At 38.7% G+C, this 25,782-nt stretch overlaps 1 protein-coding gene across 2 annotated transcripts in view; it reads right to left on the reverse strand.

Annotated features, from left to right (window-relative positions):
- The window catches only part of SGCG (sarcoglycan gamma), a 50,469-nt gene that overhangs the window by 14,937 nt on the left and 9,750 nt on the right, over window positions 1–25,782 (reverse strand). For both annotated transcript variants that reach the window (XM_061170711.1, XM_061170712.1), the window contains exons 2-5: window positions 13,011–13,205; window positions 12,295–12,396; window positions 10,686–10,773; window positions 3,992–4,111 (exon numbers count right to left, since the gene is read on the reverse strand). In XM_061170711.1, the coding sequence (XP_061026694.1) occupies window positions 3,992–4,111; window positions 10,686–10,773; window positions 12,295–12,396; window positions 13,011–13,205 (505 nt within the window). The remainder of the gene's footprint in view (window positions 1–3,991; window positions 4,112–10,685; window positions 10,774–12,294; window positions 12,397–13,010; window positions 13,206–25,782) is intronic.

Below are 25,782 nucleotides of genomic sequence, written 5' to 3' on the forward strand. Positions count from 1 at the left end.
GTCCTAGCATCTGGATGACGCCATCCTTCTCCTCTGGGTCCTAGTATCTGGATGACGCCATCCTTCTCCTCGGGGTCCTAGTATCTGGATGACGCCATCCTTCTCCTCTGGGTCCTAGAGCAGTTTATGCTCAGTGATGGTCCTGTGAAGATCTACAGTCAGACCGTGGGACAAGATGGATGGACATGGTGGTGAAAGCAGTTCAAGGGCTCGTGGACAGAGCCCACAGCTGGGGGGAAGTTGCTCCAAGTGGCCCCACCCTTCCCCCTGCCGCTCCCCCGGGTCCCCTCAGTTACAGATATATGTAGAGTTCAGTATTAACACTTCTGTTCAAACAGTGGATAACACACACCCAGACATCTGTGTGATGTCTGTACCTGAATTGACAGCTATTGATTGATTCCACACATTCACTGAGCATTTATGGGCTGAAACGAGCTTTTCAAGTCACACTTCCACACGTCTCTCCTGTGTCCCATTCTATCCACTCTGCCACCACCTCAAAGTGCCCTTTGCTTCAGTACTCCAGTGAGAATGCTCTTGTTGAGACAGTAATGGCCTCCTGATGATAAATCCAAGGGCACTTTCTGTCCCCACCTTTCCTGGACCCAAACCCCGGGGACACAGAGTCTCCTGGCGCCGGGCAAACGGCTCTTGGGACGTCCCTCCCACCACGCAGTCCCTCTCACTCTCTCTGATGGCTGCTCCCTTTTACCTGGGCTCTGATGGCATCTCTCGCGGCCCAGCTGGCTGGCGATGGCCTCGTTTACATCTCTAGTGGGGACTTCCGCTCTGAGCAGCAGACAACTCGCGTATCCACAGCCGACCTGACACGTGCACTTGGCTGTTTCACAGGCAGCTTCAATGTAAGTGTCTAAAACATTAACTGTTGATTCTTTCTGCCTTCAAATGTATTCTCCTCCTCCTCAGGCACCTCCATTACCCAAGAGTAACGCCATCATCCAGGAACAAATGTAATCTTCTCATCTTCGACACTCTCGCTGGATGCCTGCCACCCATTTGCTCCACTGTCAAGTCTCTATATGTTAGTTCTTAATTTGGAGTCATCAGCTTCACTCTCTGAGAACAGCTACCACCTGGTCCAGGTCACCATCATCTACTGCCTGTACTACAATTACTACAATTAATGTCCTCCTAATTGGTCCTACAGCTTCCATTCTTTCCTTCCAACAAGCTGTTCTCTCTTATAATGGTTATATTGATCTTAAAATGTATAATAAATCAAGGAGTACCCAGTTCAAGACAATTCAATTCCTTTCCTTTGCATTTAAAACAAATGCTAACTTCTCATAAAGGCCCACAAGCCCCTGCATGATCTGCTCCCCTTGTATCTTTCCTTACACCAGGTTTATTTCAGACTCAAATTCATTAAGATTAAAAAGTGAAAATCATGAAATAATATGATACAGATAAGCCCAAACAGAGCAGTTATCAAAATGAATGTGAATGTCTTAAACTCCGCTAAAAATCATTCTGTTAGATTGGGTTAAAAAAAAAAAATCCAACTAAGTGCCACTTACAAGAGAAATGCAAGCAATTTAATACGAGGAGAATTTAGGCTGGAAGGACAATTTAAGGAGCACAGACCCCCAGAGGCCATCAAGATCCTCTTATGGAAGTTTGGAGAAGTCACTGCACAAGGAAGTGACCCTTGGAATTGATGGCACCATTCACCACCACTGAAAGGGGAAAGTCAGGAGAGAAGCAGGGCTGGAGGAAAATACCAAATGAATCAGCCTGGAGACCTCCTGTGGGATCATGTATGTCCTTAGAGTTGAAGCCAGTTTTAATTGGGCCTTTTGTTCCTTTCAGCTGAAGGGCTGTTAACTGATGGAGCAGGTCATCAACTGTCCACAGAGCTGCATGACTGGGTCCGGAGCCAGATGTGTTGAGCATGTGCTTGAAGGGTGTGGTCCTCTCTAAGCAGCGGCTAAAGATCCGTCTTCACATCTTTAAGGGACATGGACTCACCACCTGTGTTTACCTTCACTTCTTCTTCAGTGGCTGAAACCTTACTTTCCAGGTCCTCTTTTGTGGGTGGCTTTGTGGGTGACTCCAGAATTTCTACGTCGTCACTTGTGACATATGTAATCCCATTTAGCTGCTTAGAGAGGGATGAAGGGATTGAACTGCCTTATCGCTAGATTGTGTCTTTCTCCTTAGTGATGAGACTGGATACTCTTACAGGGCCCTGTTTTCCTTCCTAAATGTTGGGGAATGGACCCCGCCTAGCGAATCACTGCCAAGGAACCGAAGTACCCAACCGTGCATCATCTTCCAGAAGCCAGTTCTGGCAACGGGATAAAATATTTTTTTTGATGATGACATTTTGATGCTGCTCCAATAACATGTTGTGCAACTGGGGTTAGTAAAAGAGACGTGCTGATTTTGGTCACTTGGTGACAATTCTATATTTAGGGGGAGAAATGAGACTGCTGAAGGCCGAGGTCAATTTCAAACTGGGGTGGTGAAATTGTTTAATCTCCTCCATGAATTTGATTTAAAAATGATTTTTCAGTTTCCCCGTTGACTGGAGTATATGTGGCAGCTGTTTAAGAGTGGACGAGGGATTTCACGTTACTCTTTGAGTACTTGAGACAAAGGCAACGGCAAGAAAGCACTTCTTGATGCGCGTTCAGATCAGGAGGCACTGCAAGTCAGGAATCTGGAGGGGCCGCCTTAAAGAAAGACCACTGAGTCCCTCCCCTTCCGCCCCATGCTCAGGGCAAGTGGCCAGAGGGAAGAGTGTAGCCAAGCATTGAATTCTCTTTCTCGGCCCCCAGAGTGAGCTGGTTCTCTGTCGCTTCTCACTCCTCTTTCCTTGGCTGTCAACTGCTGCTGCTTTTACTGATCCAAGAAACTCCAAAGGCTACTTGAAATCAATCCATTTAAAACAGAGACCAAACTTTTATAGTACGTAGTGGAGAAAAGCTTGAATGGGAATTTACTTGGAAAACTTAACGTTTATAAAAATATTCTTCTCGTATTTTATATATTTAACAAAACTTAACCATCATTGTAGCAACTATGGCATCGTATGACATAAAGAATAAATCAAGTTTTGTTTTTTGGTGCAATTTTCCCAACACAGTTGGAATTATATGATGGCTGTAGTAGTTTTCTATTTCTGTGTAAAGCCTTTGGGTTACACAAATTGGAAAGAGATAAAAGGAAACAATATGGTGGGGAAAAAAAAGTGGGTAAAGATTTGTGAGGAAGATTTCATTCTTCTAAGAGAGTATCAAAGAATTTCAAAAGAAATGCCATGAAGAAAAGTCAACAAAGTCAAACTACAGTACTTTTTCTTGTCGGCCTGAAATATTCCACAGTAAACTTGCAAAAACTGCAATTTGCTTTTGCAGAAGTGCCCTCCATGGCATACTGTTTTTCTTAAGAGTTACTACAGATGAATGGATATAGAAGATGTGGTATATGCACAATGGAATATTATTCAACCAGAAAAAGAAGGAAATCCTGCCATTTGCAACAACATGGATGGACCTCGAGGGAATTATGCTCAGTGAAAAAAGTCAGAGAAAGATAAATACTATATGATCTCACTGATATGTAGAATCTAAAAAACAAACAACAACAAAACAAAAACTGAACTCACAGACACAGAGAACAGATTGATGGTTGCAAGAGGTGAGCGTTGGGAGGCGGGCAAAATGGGCGGAGGTGGTCAAAGGTACAAACTTCCAGTTATAAGACAAATAAGTCACGGGGATGTGATATACAGCATGGCGACTACAGTTACCACGTATTGTGTATTTGCAAGTTGCTAAGAAAGTAGATCTTAAAAGTTCTCGTCACAAGAAAAAAATTTTAAGTATGTGTGGTGATGGACGTTAATTAGACTTATTGTGGGGATTTCACAATATATACAAATATTGACTCCTTATGTTGTACACCTGAAACTAATGTTGTTTGTCAATTATTCCTCAATTAAAAATAAAGAGCTACCACATACCAGTTACTCGAAGTTTATCTGTACCAACCACAACTGCCTTTTCATCAACAGTAAACAGTGGCTTGCCGTCCTTGGAGTTGATCTGAAATTGTTGACTCTGGACCTCTACCATTTTGGGACCTAAAGAATTAATTAAAACATTTTATTATAAAGTGTGTAGTCTATGCAGTGTTAAAAGCTCTACTTTTACACATGCCATGGCACCCAGTAGTACCAAATCATTAAACATTTAAGATTTGTTACCAGTAATTTTTTTGATTCTGTGATTAAATTTTAAGTCCTAAGCCTAAATCTATTATATTATTAAAATTAATGTAGGTCACATGTATGTTGATCTATATCAAATATATATATGAATGAATTATATAAAAATTAATTTTTTCAGGTTTTTAAAACTTGCCAAAAATAATATAATTCTTCTATGCAGATTACTGAAATTGGTGTTCTTTTGAGTATTAACCAACTGAGGATTTTATATTCTGAAATGTGAGATTTGTGAAAGACCATCTTATGAATGGCCTCCTTCAATGGCCAAAGTTAACGCAGACACTGAATGAGTCACACTCAGGTCCTTGCCTCTGCCCTAATCCTCACCTCCTACTCCATGGAGCAAACAGACATCACCATGGAAACACACCCTCAAGTTTCTGCCCTTCACCTTCATCTCAGGCGTTTCTGTCTTCTCCAGCCCTTCTTTCTATTTCAGGGACAGGGCATCACTTTCTCCTCCAAGCTTACTCCTTTCACATGAACTTGTTCTGTTTGTTTGTTCGTTTTTGCTATACAGCAGGTTCTTATCAGTTATCTACTTTATACACATTAGTGTATATACGCCAATCCCAATCTCTGACCCACTGGCTTTTAAATTACGACTGTACTCGGCAGATGTTTAATGTGTGCTTCTGTGTGCCAGGCACTGGGGACGCTGTACCTTCAGCGTGTGAGATCTTGTTCCATGTCTCTCATTGGTACACCTGGGTGTCCATCATTTCATGTTTTCTGATTTCTCTGTGCTTCCTGTCCTTCTAACCTTAGCAGCACAATGGATTCATCTCTCTAGAACGTAGCGTACAGCATTTGCTTAAGGGACTACAAGTGTTGCTTCATTCTTTTGTTAGTTCTATTTTCTTATCTAGAAAAGTAAGTTTATTGTGAAATGGATACTTGTAGATTTCATGTATGTGTCCCTGTGTCCCTCACAGTACTCATTCGAGTTGATTGGTACCTGCTAGAAATTAAATAGAAGCTTTTCAATTAATACATTAATCAGTTTTGGATATTGTCAGCAACATATTCTTATGTTTTTTCACTAATTTGTACCTCAGAACCCTCCAATGATTCTTCATTTAAATGTGTGTGTGTGTGTGTGTGTGTGTGTGTATGTGTGCATGTTACAAAGTGGAACACATTTTTTTTCTGTTTTATCTCCTTTCTCTTAAGGAAGCCTGGGTTTATTTTTCGATAGTTGCCTGTATTTTTGCTCTTCTGAGCTTTCACCCTAACTCAGTTATCCTGTGATTCAGTGTCACTATTTACCTCTTCTGGGTCATTGATATATCCTACGTATTTATCATATAAACACTGATTTGCATTAAGTGATGAATTTGAAGTTATTTGAGTTTAGAATCAAGAGGAAAAAACTGGAGTAATTTATCCAGTAAGAGTTCACTGTTTAGCTCATTGGAGGTTCATATAACAATTCGAGGAGAATTTATCAAGTGAAAGTGGTTAAACTAAATAACATTTTTTCTGTAACCGCTGTTTCATATACATTGATAAAATATTCAACAAATGAGTTTAGTTGCATTATTTTCATGAGTAACAAAGCTACATAAATCCTCAAATCAAAGAAAATGCAGGAAAGTGAGTCTCTTCCATTCAACACAAATTTATTGTATGTTTTTATGTTCAAGGTTTTGTGCTAAGAATTGAGGATATATAAAAGAGGAGATGCAGTTCACAACTTATAGGATTTCACAGTCCACTGAAGAAAAAAGCATATAAATCTAGTCCCAGGGCAATTTGGTAAGTGCCGTGATACAAGCATGGACAGTGTCCAGTGAGAACCCTGACCAGGAATTCCTGTCCCTCCTGGGGGGTCAGGGATGACACCTCAGGGAAGAGGATGTCTGGGCTGACCTGGAAGAGTTCATGTTTCCCTGATGAAGGGAGAATGCGAGATTCCAGGTAGAGGGGGCTGCTCCAGCAAAGGCACAGAGGTGGATAAAATTCCATCTTCATTTTATAAAAAAATATAGACATAGAATGTTCAGTTTAAATATGTTTTCCACTTCAAAAGAAACTGTGCTCCAAGTGATAACAAGCCCACCACAGGAATAATCATCTCTTAAAGTAAGTGAGTTTATAGTTAAATCTTGTAACTTTCATTAATATTCTACTAGTCTTTATAACCTTGCTGGACATGCATTAGAGCTGAGCAAGTCACCCTCACGTGCAGCAGAGTTCTTTAAGAAATAAAACTCAAATACCTTCTTTGTGATTAAAAAAGGAGCTATCTGGTAAAATCACAATTTTAATAAGAGGCTTTGGTACAAATAACGAGGGAAATAAATAAAAGATAAAGGAATTAAATAAAGGAAGGTTTTATGACCTGATGAATTAGGTTTGTGAAATGGCCTAAGCGGTTTCTGGTAAAGACACAGTCAAATTCTTCCTGGCTTTTACCATATGCCCCATTAACAGCTCCGCTCCACCCGCCCACCATGCTAGCTTTAAGACAGCATCGTTTCAAAACAAACGTCACAGAGTCCTTTGAGAAAAGGAAAGATTTATTCTGCTGCTGCAAATATCGTATCACAGAAAATACTGAACTGGAAGTATAAAACTGAGGTTAAGTTCATTCTACTAATTTTTTGGTATCATCTTGTATTACTAGGTTCAACTTTATAAGCCTGGAGTCAGTGACTCTTATCTGTATAGCTTGACTCTATTCTTTAGGCTAGTCTGTTACATCCAAGCACATGAGTTCATGGACCTATAATAACTGGGAAAGGGCTCCAGTGCTGTTCACAGCAATTGCCTTGGATGAACCCATTGTTTTTTAAAAATTTATTTTATTGAAGTATAGTTGATTTACGATGCTGTATTAATTTCTGCTGTACAGCAAATGATTCAGTTATAAATATATTCTTTTTCATATTCTTTTCCATTATGGTTTATCACAGGATATTGAGTATAGCTCCCTGCGTTATACAATAGGACTTGTTTATCCATCCTATATATACTAGTTTGCATCTGCTAATCCCAAATTCCCAATCCACCCCTCCCCCACCCCCTTGGCAACCACAAGTCTGTTCTCTATGTCTGTGAGTCTGTTTCTGTTTCATAGATAAGTTCATTTGCGTCATATTTTAGATTCCACATATAAGTGATATCATATGATATTTGTCTTTCTCTGTCTGACTTACTTCACTTAGTATGATAATCTCTAGCTCCATCCATGTTGCTGCAAATGGCATTATTCCTTCTTTTTCATGACTGAGTAGTATTCCACTGTATATATACACAATGTATATATTGTGTGTGTGTGTGTGTGTGTGTGTGTGTGTATACCACATCTTTTTATTCATTCATCTGTCCATAGACACAGGTTGTTTCCATGTTTTGACTATTGTGAACAGTGATGTTAACCCCTTGTTTTTTATTCCTGACTTTCTTTGTTGAATTTCTCTCTTCTACCTGAGAAGAGAGAAATTTTGAGTTTGTTTTACCTGAGAAATTTTGAGTTTGTTTCCCACTCATGACCCCAAATCCCTCACAGCTGTGGCTCAGACTTATACTTGAACCCTTGTCCACTCTGGAGCACCCTGGACAGGCCATCTTCCCTCACCCCATATCCTGGAACTCTCTCCCACACTTAAGCTGGCTTTCCAGCCCATCCCTTCCTACACAGTCTTTTATTCATTCCTCCATTCATTCATTCAACAAGTATTTATTGAATACCTCCTAAATATATGAGTGGCCTGGATTAAGAACTGTGGCATTCACTGAATGGAATAACCTAACTCCAATTTTTGAGTATTACATAATCAAATTATCGTGTGTGTGTATATATATATATAAAATATGCAATAATATTGTATATATACAATAATTATATTGTATTTACAATAAATATATATTATATTTACAATATAATTTTATGATTATATTCACAATTATATATATATATATATATATATATAGTCCTTGGAATATTATGTAGCCATTAAAATAATGGCATTGAAATGGAAGCAATTAAAAAAACAAATAGAGAGTACTATGTAGACTTCTATGCAAATAAATTTGAAAACCTAGATGAAACAGAAAATTTCAGGGAAATAGGAATTGCCAAAATTGACCCTATTCAGCTAAAAAGTCTTATTTTGAAGCTAACCAGAAGTGGTTTCTATTATTCGAAGTCAAAAGAACATTAACCGTAGTAACCAGGGCTACATTTATAACTAGTAAGATTCCACTGTTGTTCACAATTTGTTGTCTTTTAGTTCCAAGATTTGAAATGCTAGCTGTTGATGCTTGCTTTCCTATGTTTGATTTCTTTTGGAATTTAAGACTTTTGTCTTTGATTGTATTGGTTGCCAATTTTTTCAGTGGTCTTAGTAATAAACAATTATTCATTTAATTAAATGGGATTACTTTGTCTAGTTCACATAAATCACATTTTAATATCCAGATTGGCTAAATTTAACTTCTTTCAGGAAACGTGAGGCTGGAATGAGTGTGATTGTGGGAAGTCATTTACTGAAAATCATCTTGGATTTGGTGAGTTGAATATTTCCTAGTTCAGGAGTCTCAATATAGCAGAGGCTTTCCAACCAAAGGTTTAATAGAAATCACTTATTTTAACTCTACCTCAGGTATGAAACACTAAGGTTAAAACTCAAAATTTGAGGTTAACAGTTTAAAGTAATTCTGATGGGAAACTTTTTTTTTAAAGTGAATTCCTTGGTGACAAAAACAACACCATATTTGCAGCTACTAGGACAGTTCCTGGCGTGCCATGATTTAATGAAATCTGAGTAGAGAGGGAGGGTGGTGGAAACACCCCTGATGGAGAAGCAAGTCCTAAGGTGACTCCTGGTTTGGCTTCTCTACTAACTAGCTGTGTGTTTTTGAGAAAATTAGCTTTTCAGTGCTTCCATTATTTCATCCACGAAATTGGAGACAGATTTATGTTATCTTTAACTCCCCTATATATGAAAATCCACACTTAGCAAAAAACTAAATGTGAAAACGAGTATTTGTGTTAAATCATTTTCAGAAGAATATAAAATGAATCTTTTACTTTTGGAACTCCTAAAAAATAATTACACACTCTAAATGTTATTAATTACTTGACAGCATATGGAAAATAGCACATAGGCATTCAATAAATGTGTGCTGAATGAATGACAAAAGATGGGTAAAAATCCCTCAAACATTTAAAAGCTATAGTCAGTTAAAAATTTTTAAGAAATTTAAGAATGGTAGACACAATTCATAATACAACATAATTTATAAAGAAATATGATTTGGTTTAGACAAGTTTCATGAACATGTACGCTGTGTAAGCTCAGGTTCATCTCTAGATTTATTGAGAATTTCATGGGACTTGGTGATCAAACAAGCTTCTAAGCAAAAGAGAAATACAATTTATCATTTAGAAAAAGTTATAAAGATTAAATCAGAACACAGACTATGGAACTCATGTATTACTGTAATAAAGAGGAATCATAAAGTTAAGATATGGCTGTACCTTCCAATGTAACATTATTGTCCTGTAACAACAGCCATTAAAAAAGGGGGACACGGAAAGTTACCTGCCTGTGTTGGTAGTACACTTGTCATCTATTCCCCCATAATCTTAAGAGCCATCCAATTTCTTAGATTTAGCAAATCTATAAAGTGTTGATGGTGTAGAGAAGGTATATTCCTTTCACCAGCTGTTTGCTCTTTTGTTATTTCTTCCATCGATATTCCTTCTTTCTAATCCTTTTGCTCTCTGTGCACGACTCCAAAGGACCTCTCTCCCACGTGACCATGTTCTTTGGTCTTAGCTGATCGGATGGGTGTACATGGCTCAGCCAAGGGCAGTTGGCTGAACAGAGTAATTGGGCCAATTAGAGTACTTTGTTGTGAATTGAGAATCCATGACATTGAAGACCAAGTTGGCTGGTGTTGAGAACTATAGCCAATCGGATGAAGAACCAGAGAGTCCTGTAGAGTTAGAACTGGTGCAACCATGATACCCAAGTGAAGATCATGGACAGAGATTCATGGAAAGGAGGGGAACATGGCAGAGAGAAGGAGGGGGAGGGAGGGAGAGAGAGGATGAATACTTTGATTCTCCCGCCCTGGTCATTCTTTTCTTGAGGGCAGCTACTTTGTTTCCTTTCCTCAGTCCCTGTGAGATTACTTTGTATCCTGCAACAATCGCTGTGTTTCTTGTACTGCCTTAAATGGTCCTCTTATTTCTTGGAACCAAAATAACTTCACTTAAAATACTTCAGACTGTCCTCCCACCACCTGAACTTGTCTCCGTGGTCCACCCAGCATGATATTTAGAAAACGCATACTTTGATGGCTCATAAATAACTTTGACTTTTCTAGAAGAAAAAAATAACAAATGGATCCATTCAGCACAACTGTTCATGGACCACACACATGCAAAGCACTGTTATGAAGCTGGACTCACCCACTTCTAACCTGCCTGTGACGTCTCCCTCCGGGTTGCGCGCATTTACAGTCACGTTCTGTGTGGATTGCAGAAGCAGAGATGAGTCCTAAAAACAGATTTACAAAGTTAGCCAAATACAGACTATTTAAAATGACGATACCTCTGTATTTGTATATAAATTGAGGATTTATACAAACGAATTTCTCCAATGTCATAGATCCTGTGAACCTATACATTTGTGGCTAAAACGATTATTTAAACTTGGATTATATTATGTGAAGGGGGTAAATGCATTAATTTTTTTTCCCCACAAAATATAATAACCTCCTGGGTTTACGGAGTCTGTGTGCACTGGTTACAACGGACCAAGTCCACTCTCAAGGTGAAGATCTGAAACAATCAAGTTTTAATCAGTGTTTTGTCTTTTCCAAGGAATTAAAATTTCATTTCTCATAATTTATGTCCAGGACATGATATATCAGAGAGCGGTTAGCTCTTCTATAAATAAAGACCATATTACTTATTTTCAAAACGCAAAAGGCTTCTCACAATTTCAGAAGAGCTTTTAAAATCTGTTGGATGCCTACGGTTTTAGAGCTTTTTGTCGGAAGATACAGTGGCTTTACGAGCACGTAAGTGGGGTCATAGTCTGAGCGGGGGCTTTGTCTCACAGAAGATTGCTGGCTCTTCTATAACAGTTTTCTTCAAAAGGAATGCAGTAATTTGGCTGCTGGATTCAGGTGGGTTTATGTCACTCAGAGGGAACCAAATATCTTCCAGAGTTGTGGGGTATAATATGATTTTTCAGAAGGAAAGAAGTTTTAGGAGTGCTTTGGAACTCTAGCAGGTCAGAAATTCTCCAACTTGCTTTGTGGAAGCAGATGGATTTACCATTGTCTCACCTTTTATCCAATGGCGTGACCTTACTACTTGTTTTTGCTGTGAAATAACCAGCATGATAAGAGCTAATAATTCACCAACGATTTTTACCATCCAGCCTCTCCTTTTATCTCCACATTTTGAAGGAGGTGGCATTACTCCTCACATACAGATGAGGAAATTGAGCTCAAAGAGATTAAATGACAGCTCTCCCAAAGCAACAGCTAGCAAGTGACAGTTCCATGATGGAACCCAGTCTTCAGGCACCAATGTCCAGGCTCTATTTTTTTTTTTTTTATCATTTTCCCTGAAAGGGAGGACATGGCCCAGGTCAGAGCTGTGAGGCCCACCCCCGGGCCTAGACAAAGTAAGCTGTCCCGGGAACCACTCTGGTTGTCTGATCCAATGGATGCTCTCCAACACTGTTCTTTTTCTGGCTTCCACCGCAGGGTCTGCAAAGGCTAATTGCTTTCTCAGCCTGTCCTGCAGGCAGGGAGACCCAAGTGACACAATTCTGGTCAATGAGATGTAAGCAGAAATCTGCTGGGGCGGGGCTGGGGGTTTCCAGGCAAGGTTTTGGGTGTGACCATGGCGGTCACTCGCTAGGGCCCACCCAAGGCACGTGGCCAGGGAAACATGCAGTGTCGACGCATGCACCCCTTTCATCAGAAAAGCAAACTTTCTGTGTTTCACCATTATTTATTTTTCATGAAACACAAATTATTTAAATGTGTCCTCATTTTCTTACCACTCTGGAGTGTATTTCTTTGGCATACAGTGGGAATAAAAACTCCGATTCCCCCTCCAGGCGAAGTCCATCTTCTGTAACATACAGGTGACCCATCCCTGCCTGTTAAAAAGAGATTTGTTATTGCTTTCTTCTTCACTTCTTTTAGTATCAACTTAAATTCTGTATGCATTTTCATAGATTTCCTATCGGCACTTTACTGTATTTCTTTTAAATACTTTATTTACAACTTTAGTTGTTTTTATTCAATATTCAGTATTTTATTATGTCTAGTGTAAATACAAAGGACTATTTAGGAAATGCATATAAGATTTAAATAATCACTTTATAACAAACATACAAGAGCCCACCACCATGTCAGAAAAAAAAATCTTACCATTACTATTTAAAAATTTTTAAAAATTAAGATGCAATAAAATGGACTCTTGAGGCTTATAGTTCTATGAGTTTTAACATACATATAGATTTGGGTAGCCACCAACACAATCAGAATACAGAACTGCAATGAAAACCAACATACTCTAGTTCGCAGTGAAATTATTTTAAAAAGGTAAAAAAGAAAAGTAAATGGTATATTATTTTTTGCTACTGAAAATTCTGATCCGGACAGGAAACCAACATTAACTGCATGAAAGGAAGCTTCTGTTGATACAACGTGGATGGAGTGACAGCACAAACAAAACAAGAACATGTTTATCAGGAAAAAAAATACTTACTGGGGAAAACCACATCACTTTAAGAATCCAAATTGTAAGAGCAAAATTCACAAGGAGGATGATGAGCAAAAGAAGAACGAATAAGTACAGGCAACGCTTTCTCCAGCCATAAATGCCGATTTTGTAGACAGACTGGTTCTCTGGCCGCTCTACACGGGTGCCTTCTGTGGTCGTGGTGTATTGTTCACGCACCATCTGCCACCGGGTGGGGGGCAAGGGAGGGAGGGGTAAAGAGAGGGGGGAGGGGGGAGGGGGGAGGAGGGGGTTAGAGGGAGAGAGGGAGAGACACATGGCCAGAAAGAGAATTTGTTTGTCAATACTGATTGGCCATTAGTCCAACAAAATATTTTTTACCCCAATAACAAATGTCCAAAATTAGTGATGTTTAAAATGAGCATTGGCTATTACTTTGAAACATGTCACTGTATTTCAACCACAGTGATAATCTGTCATGCAACATGTTTAGATATGACAAATTCATTTGAAATCCAGTGATTATATTTTCAGATTTTAATCAATAAAATCAATACATATACAGCTTTCAAAATTCTGCAAGATTAAACTTGGAATTGAAGCATCAACCCACAACAATCAAGTTACCACATTCTTAAAAGATTCAGTGGGAGGAAAATCAAGCTGGTACCTAAGAGCCTTCTGAAAAAAAAATCCAATTACTCAATTTTATGCCAAATGATTAAATTACATCTTCCTTCAGCTACTAAATTATTCAGAATTAAAAAGGCTCTTTTCAAGATACCTACCACACCAACTTTGGCCTATAATAATGCTCCCAAGTACTGACCTACTTCAAGAAAGATCAAAATGTGTACATGTACAAATGTTTACAAACATTCACTGTTTTATGTAAATTAGGTTAAGAGTTTTAGTAACAATCTCAACTCTATGAAGAGATTTTTAAAAGTTGCTCAATTTTCCCCTTTACACAAAGAAAAAAGAACATGGTTTTAATTGTTTAAATTAAGATTAGAAATTATGACTTTTCTGATTGTAAATGTAGCAAAATGATGAATCATATAAAATATTCTCCTCTGAGATTTTTTATGCATTTATTTTTAGGAATGATTTGGAGGTGTCCTTATTTAAAATGTTATGGTCAAAATAATTCTATAAATTTCTTTCCAACCAAACAACATGCATTTCCCCGTGTTCTAGCTGATTGTATAAAATGGTGCTATTCATCACTCAGTATTTTCAAACACTCAGAACTGACAATCTGCATTATTCAAAACCTAAGTGGTTAACAATTTCATGAGGGCATTCTTTACTCACTCACCTATGACCCCTCCAGTCTTTTTTTGCATTAGAAAGTCCATCACCACCCACATAGCCCCACATCAGCTCTGCCTTCAACCTGCATCCCAAATCTGTCTACTTCTCTCCATTGCCATGGCTACCGCTCTGGTGCCAGCCACCGCGAATTGTCATCTGCACCACTGCAAGCCTGCTTCCCTTCCTTCCCCTCCGGAAACCCCTCTCTACCCACAAGCAGACATGTGAAATGTAAGTCAGCGCCTGTCACTCTACAGTTTCACACCTTCCCGTCACTTTTCCCCACTGAGAACATCCAACCTCCTCCGTCACCTCCCAGACCCTACTTTGCTCACCTCTTCATCTGCAGTTGTTGGTCTTTTGCTCACAGCGCCCCATCCACTCTTTAACAGCCCAGGTGAACCCTCAGGTCAGGACTCACTCCTGGGCATCCCCTCCACCTGAAACCCTCTGCCAGCTCCCTCCTCAGCTTCAGACCAACTCACATGTCACCTCCTCAAAGAAGTCTTCCCCGGACACTCACTCGTACTCCCAACACAGCACTCTGTTATATTTATTTCAAAGCACTTGTCATCTAAATAATGGTGGCAAAACCACACTTTCTGTAAAAGATAGGCTAGGAGTCTGCGACTGGATTGGGAAGGGTGGCCAGAGAATCTGAATTTAAAGCAAGTGCATTATTTTACAGTATTGCTACAGATCGATAAAAACAGTTTTCTAAGTGTGTGTGTATACACGTGCACATGTGCGCACACACACGTATGGTTTCCACTTGCTACATATTTCTATTCCTATCTAGAGCTTCCTATTGCTGGTGTAAAGCTATCACAAACCTAGCTTAACCCAACATAATTTTATTATTTTATAGTTTTGGAGGTCAGAAGTATGAAAATGGGTCTTCCGGGGCTAAAAATCAAAGTGTGAACAGGGCTGCTTGAGCGGCAGGCACCTGGGCCTGAGTTTCGGTAACAAAGTCACGTTTTATGATTGCCCCCCTTAACTCTTTTGGTTAACCTGCCATTTACCAGTGTTAGATGTGTTGCATTGAACAAGGATCTTACTCTAGACAGGCATGATTTAAAATGATGAGGCAGAACACTCAACTCCACTTTTTTCTTCTAAAAAGTTGATGTTGTTATTTTAATAAATTATTAGCTTATATTCTAATGGTGACTCATGGTGGCTTCCATTTTTATTTGACACTGTATATTCAATTTTTTCTGGAAGAGACTTTCAGAGGCTATCAGGTTCAGCTAGCTTCCTTCAGATATGTGCTAAAATTAGCATTGGAAAGGACACCAGTTCTTTATCACTTCGAGGTCAGATAACTGTAAAGTATTAGTATTCATGCTGGCAAGAAACTGCTCTGGAACAACGTATTATGCTTTATGATCTACTTATAGACCCTTTACAAAAAATTAATAAGATGATATTTTATGTTAGAACTTAAAAATCTATACTCCAAGGTAAATAATTTTGAGTTTTACTACATCTTGAGCAAAAATTATTTTCATAGGCTCCTTTATTTAAAAAACAATTTATGGGGACGTCCCTGGTGGCTCAGTGGTTAAGAATACACCTGCCAATGCAGGGCACATGGGTTCGAGCCCTGGTCCGGGAAGATCCCACATGCCACGGAGCAACTAAGCCCGTGAGCCACAACTACTGAGCCTGCACTCTAGAGCCCGCGAGCCACAACTACTGAGCCCGCACGCATAGAGCCCGTGCTCCGCAACAAGAGAAGCCACCGCAATGAGAAGCCCGTGCACCGCAACGAAGAGTAGCCCCTGCTCACCACAACTAGAGAAAGCCCACGTGCAGCAACAAAGACCCAACACAGCCAAAAATAAATTAACTAATTAACTAAAAAATATCCCACCCCTTTCCCTGTTAACCATCTTTAAAGTATGTTGATGGTATACTTAATTTTGATTAGCTTTAAATGCTTCTCTCTAAATATAGTTATCAATATTTTAACGCATAAGGCTCCAGACACGAAACATTATAGTATGTTTTGCAAAAATATCAGTTTTCATATGCTCTTGAATTCATGGTTACTTATTTATTATTTAAAATAAAACCATCTTAAGGATAGAAATTCTGCCTTCTACATTCTTTGATTCTTGTCATAGTACATAGTATAGTAACTGAATACAGCGTCCACTACATAAATGTTGTTAAATGACATTGTTAATTTTAACTAACCTTTACTGAATGCCTAGTCTGGAGAGGCTGTTGCCAGGAGTTTGGGGCACGGAAATGATAAATACACGGATGATGTTCAAAAGGAACTAACCTAAAAGGAGTTTTTAAAAAGGTGGGTTTGAAAAAGAACTAAACAGACTCCTTAGAAATGAGAAGTTCAGTTATATTTTAAATTCCAAAGAATGTGTTGTATCGCTTAAAGTTGTGACATATAAAGACAATTTCCCTATATTTAACAGATTACACAGAGCTGAGAAGAGAATCAGTACATACAGGAAGACAGATCTTAGAAAACACACTGGAGTGATAAAAGGTATGGGAAACGTGAGGGTAAGTTTAAAGGACATGTCTGAGGAACGAGACGGTCTAAATACGTCTTACCGAAGCTCCAGCAGGAGTAACCGGAGAAAACATAGGAAAGACAATGATTAGAGGTAATGGCCAAGAATTTTCTATAATTGAAGATACGTGAAATTGAAAACAGGTACTGACTCCTGAGCAGGATAACTTAATTCAAGTCTATTAAATAAGATCATTCTGAGTCTGGACAACACCGAAGCAAAGAAACTTCATGACAGGTATGGGTCCCAGATTTCAACTTTGTAAGTGGAGAGTCGTGCCATGCAGCTGGTGAAATCGCCCCAGGGGAGACATGATCAGGCTGTGGGCTGACCGTCCCATCCAGCCTCCCGGCCAGCACTTCCTGCTCGGCCACCGAAGGGAGTGGTCCTGAGCCCCTGGGCTTGCACAGTGATTCCAGGAAGGAGGTGAAGAGGACGTGGGTGAACCCACCTTCACAGGGTGAAGGACCTCCCTGTGAACCCACTCTGGTGATTACTGGTGACGGAGCCTGCTCTGCACGACCCTGACACTGGTACTCAGCCACATCCACACCCCGTCTCGCATCCTTTCCCCAAACATGACGAAAACCAGGCACTGTTTCCTGGGGCAGGAGCAAAGGACAGGAGCCACCTGACATTTATGCGGTATCTGAACTCCCATGATTATAGGGCACACGACGATGGGGCATTGCTGTAATACTATGGAAATAAAAATAAGCAAATTCATCAGGAGCCTATAAAATGCTAGACGTGTATGCATCTCTCCAATGTCCTGATACACCTATACCTGTTTCTGTACCTCTTCATCTGTATATACGTGATAAAAATTGAAGAAGAACGTTAAGAAAAAACTGAGAGAGGTATTACCATAGTGGAAGACTTTAACATATTTCTATAGAAACCCTGGACAATACAATTAAAATGTGTTTAAGTGGATGTGTGTAGAGCGCCATCCCTGAAATTGGGAAATGCTTACTTTTTTCAACCATGGGTGTAACCTTTGCGAAATCTGATAAACATTTACAAGGAAGAATGAAGAAATGCCAAAGGATAAATTTCATACAAATTCTTTGCTCTCGTCATAATTCAGTAAAATTAGAAATGCAATGGATAAAACAAAAATCAATCTCTGAAGTGTTAGGAGGTCTGGGGTTATGCTCACTTCCACACATACGTCTGACAGAGGCTGCTTTCCTGCCGTAAGCTCACTGGCTAATTTTAGCAAAGAGAACCACAGGCAGGGATGGAGGGGATCCCGTAGGTGCTGCTTCTCTGGTCATCCCCCTTCTTCAAGGGAGAGTCATCTGAGTGTCAGGGATGGAATTCTATAGCACCGAGTGAGGTCCTGCCAGGCCACAGGGCATGCTGACTGGGGCATTACCAAACCTCTTATAGCATCCATCACGTATGTCCCTTTGAAAACTTCAGGAAAATTATTTTTCATTTTCAAAAATTGTCTTTCATAGTCACCTGGCTCTATATTCAAGTAGCATCATTTCTTATGACATAACTAGTACCATCATGTTACATCATCCACCAGAATGACAAGGCCACTCACATGCAAAGTCAATCATAACCATGTGACGACATACCATGACCTGCAGGAGTTACGTGCACATAACAAGCCAATATGCACTGAACAAATGAATGTGTGAAGAGTGGGGCTTACCTTGCTGGATGTAAAGCACAGTTCTATGCTATGGTAATGAAAAAATGAGACAGTGACAAAAGGACAAATAGTCAAAGAAAAGAGCACACAGAGTCGAGAACAAGCCCATACACAGAAGTGATAAGTAAACGAAAGTGAGAAATGAGAGACATCCAGTATTTATGGGTCGCTCTTCATATACTTTTTTTTTAACTGAAGTGTAGTTGATTTACAAGTATAGTTGAATTTATATATATTTACTATGTATATTCTTTTCAGATTCTTTTCCATTGTAGTTTATTACAAGATATTGAATATATAGTTTGTGCTACACAGTAGGTCTTTGTTGCTTATCTATTTGATATATAGTAGAGTGTATATTTTAATCCCAAACTCCTAATTTATCTCCCACCCCCCGCCTTTCCCCTTTGGTAACCATAAGTTATTGTCTATGTCTGTTCTATAAATAAGTTCATCTGTATCATATTTTAGATTCCACATATAAGTGATATCGTATGGTATTTGTCTTTCTCTTTCTGACTTACCTCACTTAGTGTGATAATCTCTAGGTCCATCCATGTTGCTGAAAATGGCATTATTTCATTCTTTTTTATGGCTGAGTAATATTTCACTGCATATGTAGACCACATCTTTATTCATTCATCTGCTGATGGACATTTAGGTTGCTTCCATGTCTCTTATACATGCTTATTAAGTTAAAGTTGACTAGGTCAGGCTGGCACTGAGAATCATCGGACGAATTTACCTCCATTTTCGTTTAAACTTCCAAGAAATAGCTAATCCCCACATTAAATAGCTAATTGTCAAGGTATTTCCTGCCTCACTGTCTGCATCACAACTCACAGCATTCCCAACTGGTGCCAACGTTTAGGAAAAGAAAGAGCAGTGGGGAGGAGCTCACCCTGGTAGACGTGACAAAAGTACATCAACAAGGAAAATTCAACAGCAAATAACAAATGGGGAAAATATTTGCCTTAAAGATAAGACAAGGTTATTACCCTTAAAAATATAAATAATCCAATAAAACTTGAACAAAACAATGCACATACATTAAAGAAACACAGATGATTAATACACACAGCAAAAGGTTCAGCTTCACCATGAAATGCAAATAAACACAAGTTCCATAAGCAGTTTTCAAAGATTAAGGGAGATTTAAAAACTGGTAGTAGCCATTATTGGCAAAGTGTTTGAAAAATGGGCATGGAACTCCTCTGCTGTTGAAAGTGAAAATTAACATCGTCCCTCTCGAAGGATGGTGTACCAAGAACCTCAAACAAATAGTAATTTCAATTCTAGAAACTTATTCCAAAGAAACAATTAGGAATGAAAATGAAGGTTCATGTTTAAGGATATTTATTTTACGTTATGTGTAATGGTGAATAACTGGAAAGTAAATAAATGATAATTTATTAGAGTAATTAATTCAGAATTAACTGCTTGAAAAGCATATAATATCCTAGAGAAATGCTAATGATAGAGTGTTGAATGAAAAAGACTATTGAAATACTTATGAAAATATATATATACCCATAGAAAATAGACGATAAAGAAATTTAAAAATTGTTAACAATCATTTCCCCCTATATTCTACCTTTTTCACTTAAAATTTCATTTCCCAAACGTTTTTCTGTATTTTTTCAGATTAAAAAATATATATATATATACCTTTGGATATACATATTCCTGTGATAATAGTAAAGTTAATAGTAAATTCACCATACTTGCCCCAACTTTATGACTACATTTAGGATGACCAAATAATTTCAAAAATAGTTCTGCTTCATCTTTTGGTCAAATTGCTCATCATGGTCACTAAGTAGAGCAAAGTACACAAACTGTAGTTATCCACTTCATCCAGAGTTACAATCAGTACAATTCTCACAATCACTAATGCCCCTGCTATAAATACACACATGCGTGCATACACACACACACAGATTAAAAGGTCATCAAACCATTCTCTCTTCTTTACAATAGAATTGACTTTTAAAATAAAATGGCAAACTGCCATTTTAAAAAGTTCCTTACAAAATACACCAAATCAACAGAAGAAATGCCCTTTAAGTAGCTAACAGTCCTGAACAGGGAAGAAACCTTTATTTAAATGAAAAAGTAACAAAAGGAAAAAAAAACCACTCATACCCACTGTCACACAAATGTTAGCTAATAAAACTGTGGTTTTAAAAGGCATGTTTGCTTAGTTCAGATAGAGGCTTATTTTAAAGCAGTGTTAAGTTTATAAAGATGGGCAATTCAAATATATTTTCTTAGTGTTTTATTCTTGGTTTTATTAAAGAAACTCAGAAATCTGAAGCTTTTACCATGTCCTTATATAGTATTTGACTAAAGGGTAATATCAAGGTCCAGAAGTTGAAGTTGGCAGAAATAAGGCCAAAATAAGGATGTTTTGTTCACTGTTTTGTTCACCACAATATAACCAGCACCTACAGTAGTGCCTGGAACTGAGTAGGGGCTCAATTATATGTATTTGTTAAAGACAGGCAGGCAGAATGAAGTATATTCTCATTTACGATGTATTTGTGGAATAGGTCCCCATGTCTAGGTCCAATGTTATGATTGAAAACCGAAATCATTCCATCTTTACCACACTTCATATATGTCTCATACCAGCTTTAACAGAAATTCCATAAACTGCTAGGAAAATAACCAGAACCCATAGAACAAAAGGGGAAAATAATAGATTTATACATTGTTATTTTCCTGGCCCTTTTATTGACATAATGATGTGATTGATGCATATGTCATAGTTTATAGGCTGACAGTTCCTGCATTTCACATCTCAGTGACCATCATACTACTTCATTTTCTACTTGGAATGTTAATCCATAAGCACTCTGTATTTCAACAGTGTATTTTAAGGTTCAAGATCACATAAAGTTCTACCTTGATAAATGAGTTGGATTTGGGAGGAAGGTTAGCATCAGAAAAGCACTGTTTCTACCTTTGCTTTTCAACCATACTATCTTAGGTATTTCCCTTTAGTTATCATATAAACCAGACTGAGTTCCAAAGTCATGCCTTCTTAGCTAGGTCATATGATGATCAATTCCGTCCACCGATCAACAATCAGTTGGTCAATTGATCAACTCAAGTGACCTATCAGGCTTCTTGACAGTGTGCTTTTTCAGAGATGTTTCACATGTAAAACTCACTGAGAATGTTTAAAATAGAGTTAAAATAGTCACAAAGGTGAGGCTGGGTTTTAGGTATGGTCTCCATGGCAACGACTTCTTCCTGTTGGTTCTCCCTTGGGGTCTGTTTTCCAGACCTCAGCTGAGGCCATCTGTCAATGTTTTACAGCTCCTCTCTCCTCCCTCCACGTCCCTTATCCAGTCTCCATGGCAACCAGAGTGACCTTCCCCAAGACTAATTCTATCCCAGTGGCTTCAGGACAAAGCACAGATGCCTTGGGCACATGCAGCCCTTGGGAAGCCCATCTCCTTCACCAGCGTGCACAGCACACCAGCTGGACCAAAGTCAAGTGGACTCGGGCGCTGTGAGGGGCTTGGGGAGATGTCTCAAGACCCTTGCAAATCCACAGATCGCTAAACACTCCTGCATCTATTTTCCCATAAAATTCCCCAAGGCACAATAACATGTGAAATAGGAGACGAGCTTGGAGTCTGGAATGGCAAGGACAGTGGGTGAGGGATTCTACAAAGCTCATGAGAACACCAGAGAAAGATCTGGTCCCGAAGTGGGTCCAGAGAAGAACAACACTGGATGCTTTTGAGGCTGGGAGGAGAAGGAGGCGGGAAGGACAGAAAGAAGCGGCAGGCAGGTCCTGAGGGTTCCCCATCGGGAAACCACATTCATGGTGGGTGAGCAGGGTTGGGCTCGCTTGAGAGGAAGCCACGGAGAAGACCCTACCCAGGTCCAGCAAAATGTGCAAAACTAAACCAAATGGGCACCCATTCATAATTTACAATTATTCTTTGAGTTTCATCTTCAATATAATAGCAATCTAGTTTAGTGACTAGAGTGTATATTTTTTTAAAGGACATTATGGAACAATTTGATTTGCAGCATTTTAGCTGCAAGCTTAGCCAGCATGTTCGGGAAACTTGGATTTGTTAGTCTTTGGAATTTGATATTTAAATATATTGAAATACTATTTTTCCTTTGGCTTGGAAAGAAACCTCAGATAAATTCTAGAACCTCTAAGACTAACACCAACTTGAACCATAAGGCGGTAAGTGGCTCTGTGGATCCAAAATGTTTCCAAGAAAATAAGCAAAAAATAAACACAGTATGTTTTGTAGTTCATTTCGTACCTAGTGAGTTACTCCATCCTGCTGACAAATCTTCCAGCCAGTTGAGCTATTTTTTTCCCCGTTATCTTTCTTGATGACTTTCTTTACAAACTTGTCTTCTAAGGGCCCTAATTAACTTAGGATCCACCAGAAACAACAGACACTTTAAACAAGCCGAAGCATAGCACAGTTTACCTTGATTCTACTTCTTTTTACTTTTTCATACATATTTTGAGCAACACGTTATTTATTCCAGATTTAGGGAGAGATACATTCTTCCCTTTTTCATCCAAGAAGGGCTGGGCAGCCAAACTTGGCATTTTGCTCTTATTTTGCTTATTCTCAATGTATCAAACTACCTGGACTTCTGTTCTCATGAATTTTACCCTGTTTTTAAATGTCTGTAACAAAACTATGGGCAAAATGTAAATCAAACGTAATTCTGCCACAAAAGTTTAAGAGTAGAATTAGCAGTAGGTGATCTTAAAGATTATCCTTTGTCTAGATTAATTACAGTATAACGATTGAATGCCCGATAATACAGAAATGCTATCGTGGTATTCTATCGATACAAATTAAAACTATTAGAAGGACATAATCATGCTAAAAACAGGTAGCATACTAGTAGTCGTAATAACTTGAAAGAAACTTGAAATGAGACGTTAACTACAGTTTGTTGATACTTAATACATAATCATTTTGAGCTAAATGTATTCAACATTTAAAATTCATTTTCCATTATGATACCTATGAAGGTAAAAAATAATCAAGAAGCCTCATACCTATTTGGTTTTTAAATTGAACATTATAATTACATAAGATCCAAGTAAAAACCGATTACTTACCTTAGATGTTGTGAAAAGCACACTGAATTAACTGCACCGCTCCAGATCCTTCTGAGACGGAGCGTTTCAGGCTGGCCCACGACTCGCTGAGAGGGGACGGTTCAAGTTCACCAGCCAGCCTGGAAGCAAAGGCTCCCGGCCTGGCCTCGTCTCAGGTTTCATCCCCGGTTGTTAGCAGCAGGCGCATCTAATTTTACTTAGTGACACAAACCACTCATATACCACACTTAAAATTGTTTGGGCACCAATTCCAGAACACAGCACTAAGTGTGCCAAGAGGAAAACAATTCCTACGAAACCACCAGCTAAACCCTGAATCAGGACCGTCTTACGTAACTGTAACTTTCTAAAATGAACTTTACCTTAAATGAACAGCAAAAACTTCTGGGACAAGTTTCCAGTAGAATCTAATGTTGACAAAAATCTCATTAAAAAAATCACTTCAAATTCACAGGCAACGTTTAGAACTTGTAACTTTATTGGTATTAAATGTATACTGTTCTCCTCCAAGTAAACTGCATATTCTCATGTTAATAGTCACTCTTTAAAAATCACTTTCCTTAGGCTTCTTTTTAAGTGAAAAAACTTTAACACTTGAGAAAACCTTAAATAATGATCATCATAATAAACAGAAGGTAAACTCTACATGTTAAAATTATCACAGTTGTTTTCTAAGTAAACTGAATTTATATTTTGTTTAACAAATTATGTGAATGTAACAAGGTGATGTTATGTTGTCTTACCTTTATTTAAAAAGAACGATAAGTAGATCATTCAATTTTTATAAGGTGTAAAGAACACAGAACAAATATCAAAATTTCAAATAACCTTAATCTTTTATTTTGCATTATTTTTAGAGTCAGAATTAAAACTGACTAAATTATACATTTGAAATTCACATTTTAGCACTAAACCTTGATTATGAGAAGCAATGTAATGATAATCCATATAGTTAATTTTAATTTTCTTCTCAGGAGACCTTTTCTCTTATTCTATTCATTTACGCTGTAACTTCTTTTGAAATTTGATGCGTCTTAACACCAACAGCTGCAGGTCTTAAATGAAAAGCTGATACAGCTTCAACTAATCGTACATTTATTTATAAGACATTTAAAAATCTTCCATGAATTCTTTGCACATCACTATTTTTCTTATCATCGCAATTCGTTTAGACATAAAACCATGGCACAACTACCAATTCTCAACAAAAATACCTACTATATTTAACAGTGATGTTATGAGATGTACTTCTGTATTACTGTGTGTCTGAAAAGTCAAAATTTGAAACTCCTAACTCAATATTCTGGTTGAAATGTCACACTGAAATGTTACTTACTGAGGGAACTTTCAACCATCAGTTAACTGGTTTATAGCAATGAACTTTTCAGCATTGGGGGCTGCTTTGTAAGGCCATCAGTCAAGTTGTATGTTGGATCTCCATTCACATTCACAGATTCATTTAACACTACTGACTTCTACTTTTGGTCCTGCTGGAGGATGACTTCGAGAAAAAAAAATCTTTTGATTTTTTAGCAGAGTTGAGATTATTGAAACGAGATCTTCAAAGTTTCCACTGTAGGTCTAGTTCGGGTTTGTAACTCACATACACGTCTCATCTGTTTTCAACAGAATCATAACATCTTAAAGCTATGAGGGGCCTTAAAGAAAACTAGTCTAACCCTCCACTAGATGTAAAATAGTTTGTTCAAGGTCAGAGCTGCTAAGGACGTGGAGAGAAGTGACTTTCAGATGAGCTAATTCAAGGTTTGGAAAGAACAGAGAAGTCTGGCGTAGTTGCCTTGAAGAGTTGGCAGGAAAGTTACTAGTGAGACCTATTAGACCACGTTCCGGGCCCAGCTGAAGTTGATGAATACACAGTAGTCCCATTTTAAACCGTCCCTGTGGCTTTATACGCTAACTGCAGCTGTGAGCGCCTATATGGCAAAATCTCCCCAAACCAGACCACACTTTGTCGTCTCCCCAGACCCGCTCTTTCGTCCATCCTCCACAAAAATCAGGGGCGACAGATCTGGGAATCCCCCACGCTAACCAGCCTGTCGGTCCCTAAGCTCCCCAGTGCCTGCTGCCTTGCCTCCCTCTCCACCCGTCAGTGCCCCCCTGTCTGCGGGACCTGGTCTGTGTGTA

Source organism: Eubalaena glacialis, chromosome 16, assembly GCF_028564815.1.
Source record: "Eubalaena glacialis isolate mEubGla1 chromosome 16, mEubGla1.1.hap2.+ XY, whole genome shotgun sequence".
NCBI classification, from domain to species: domain Eukaryota; kingdom Metazoa; phylum Chordata; class Mammalia; order Artiodactyla; family Balaenidae; genus Eubalaena; species Eubalaena glacialis.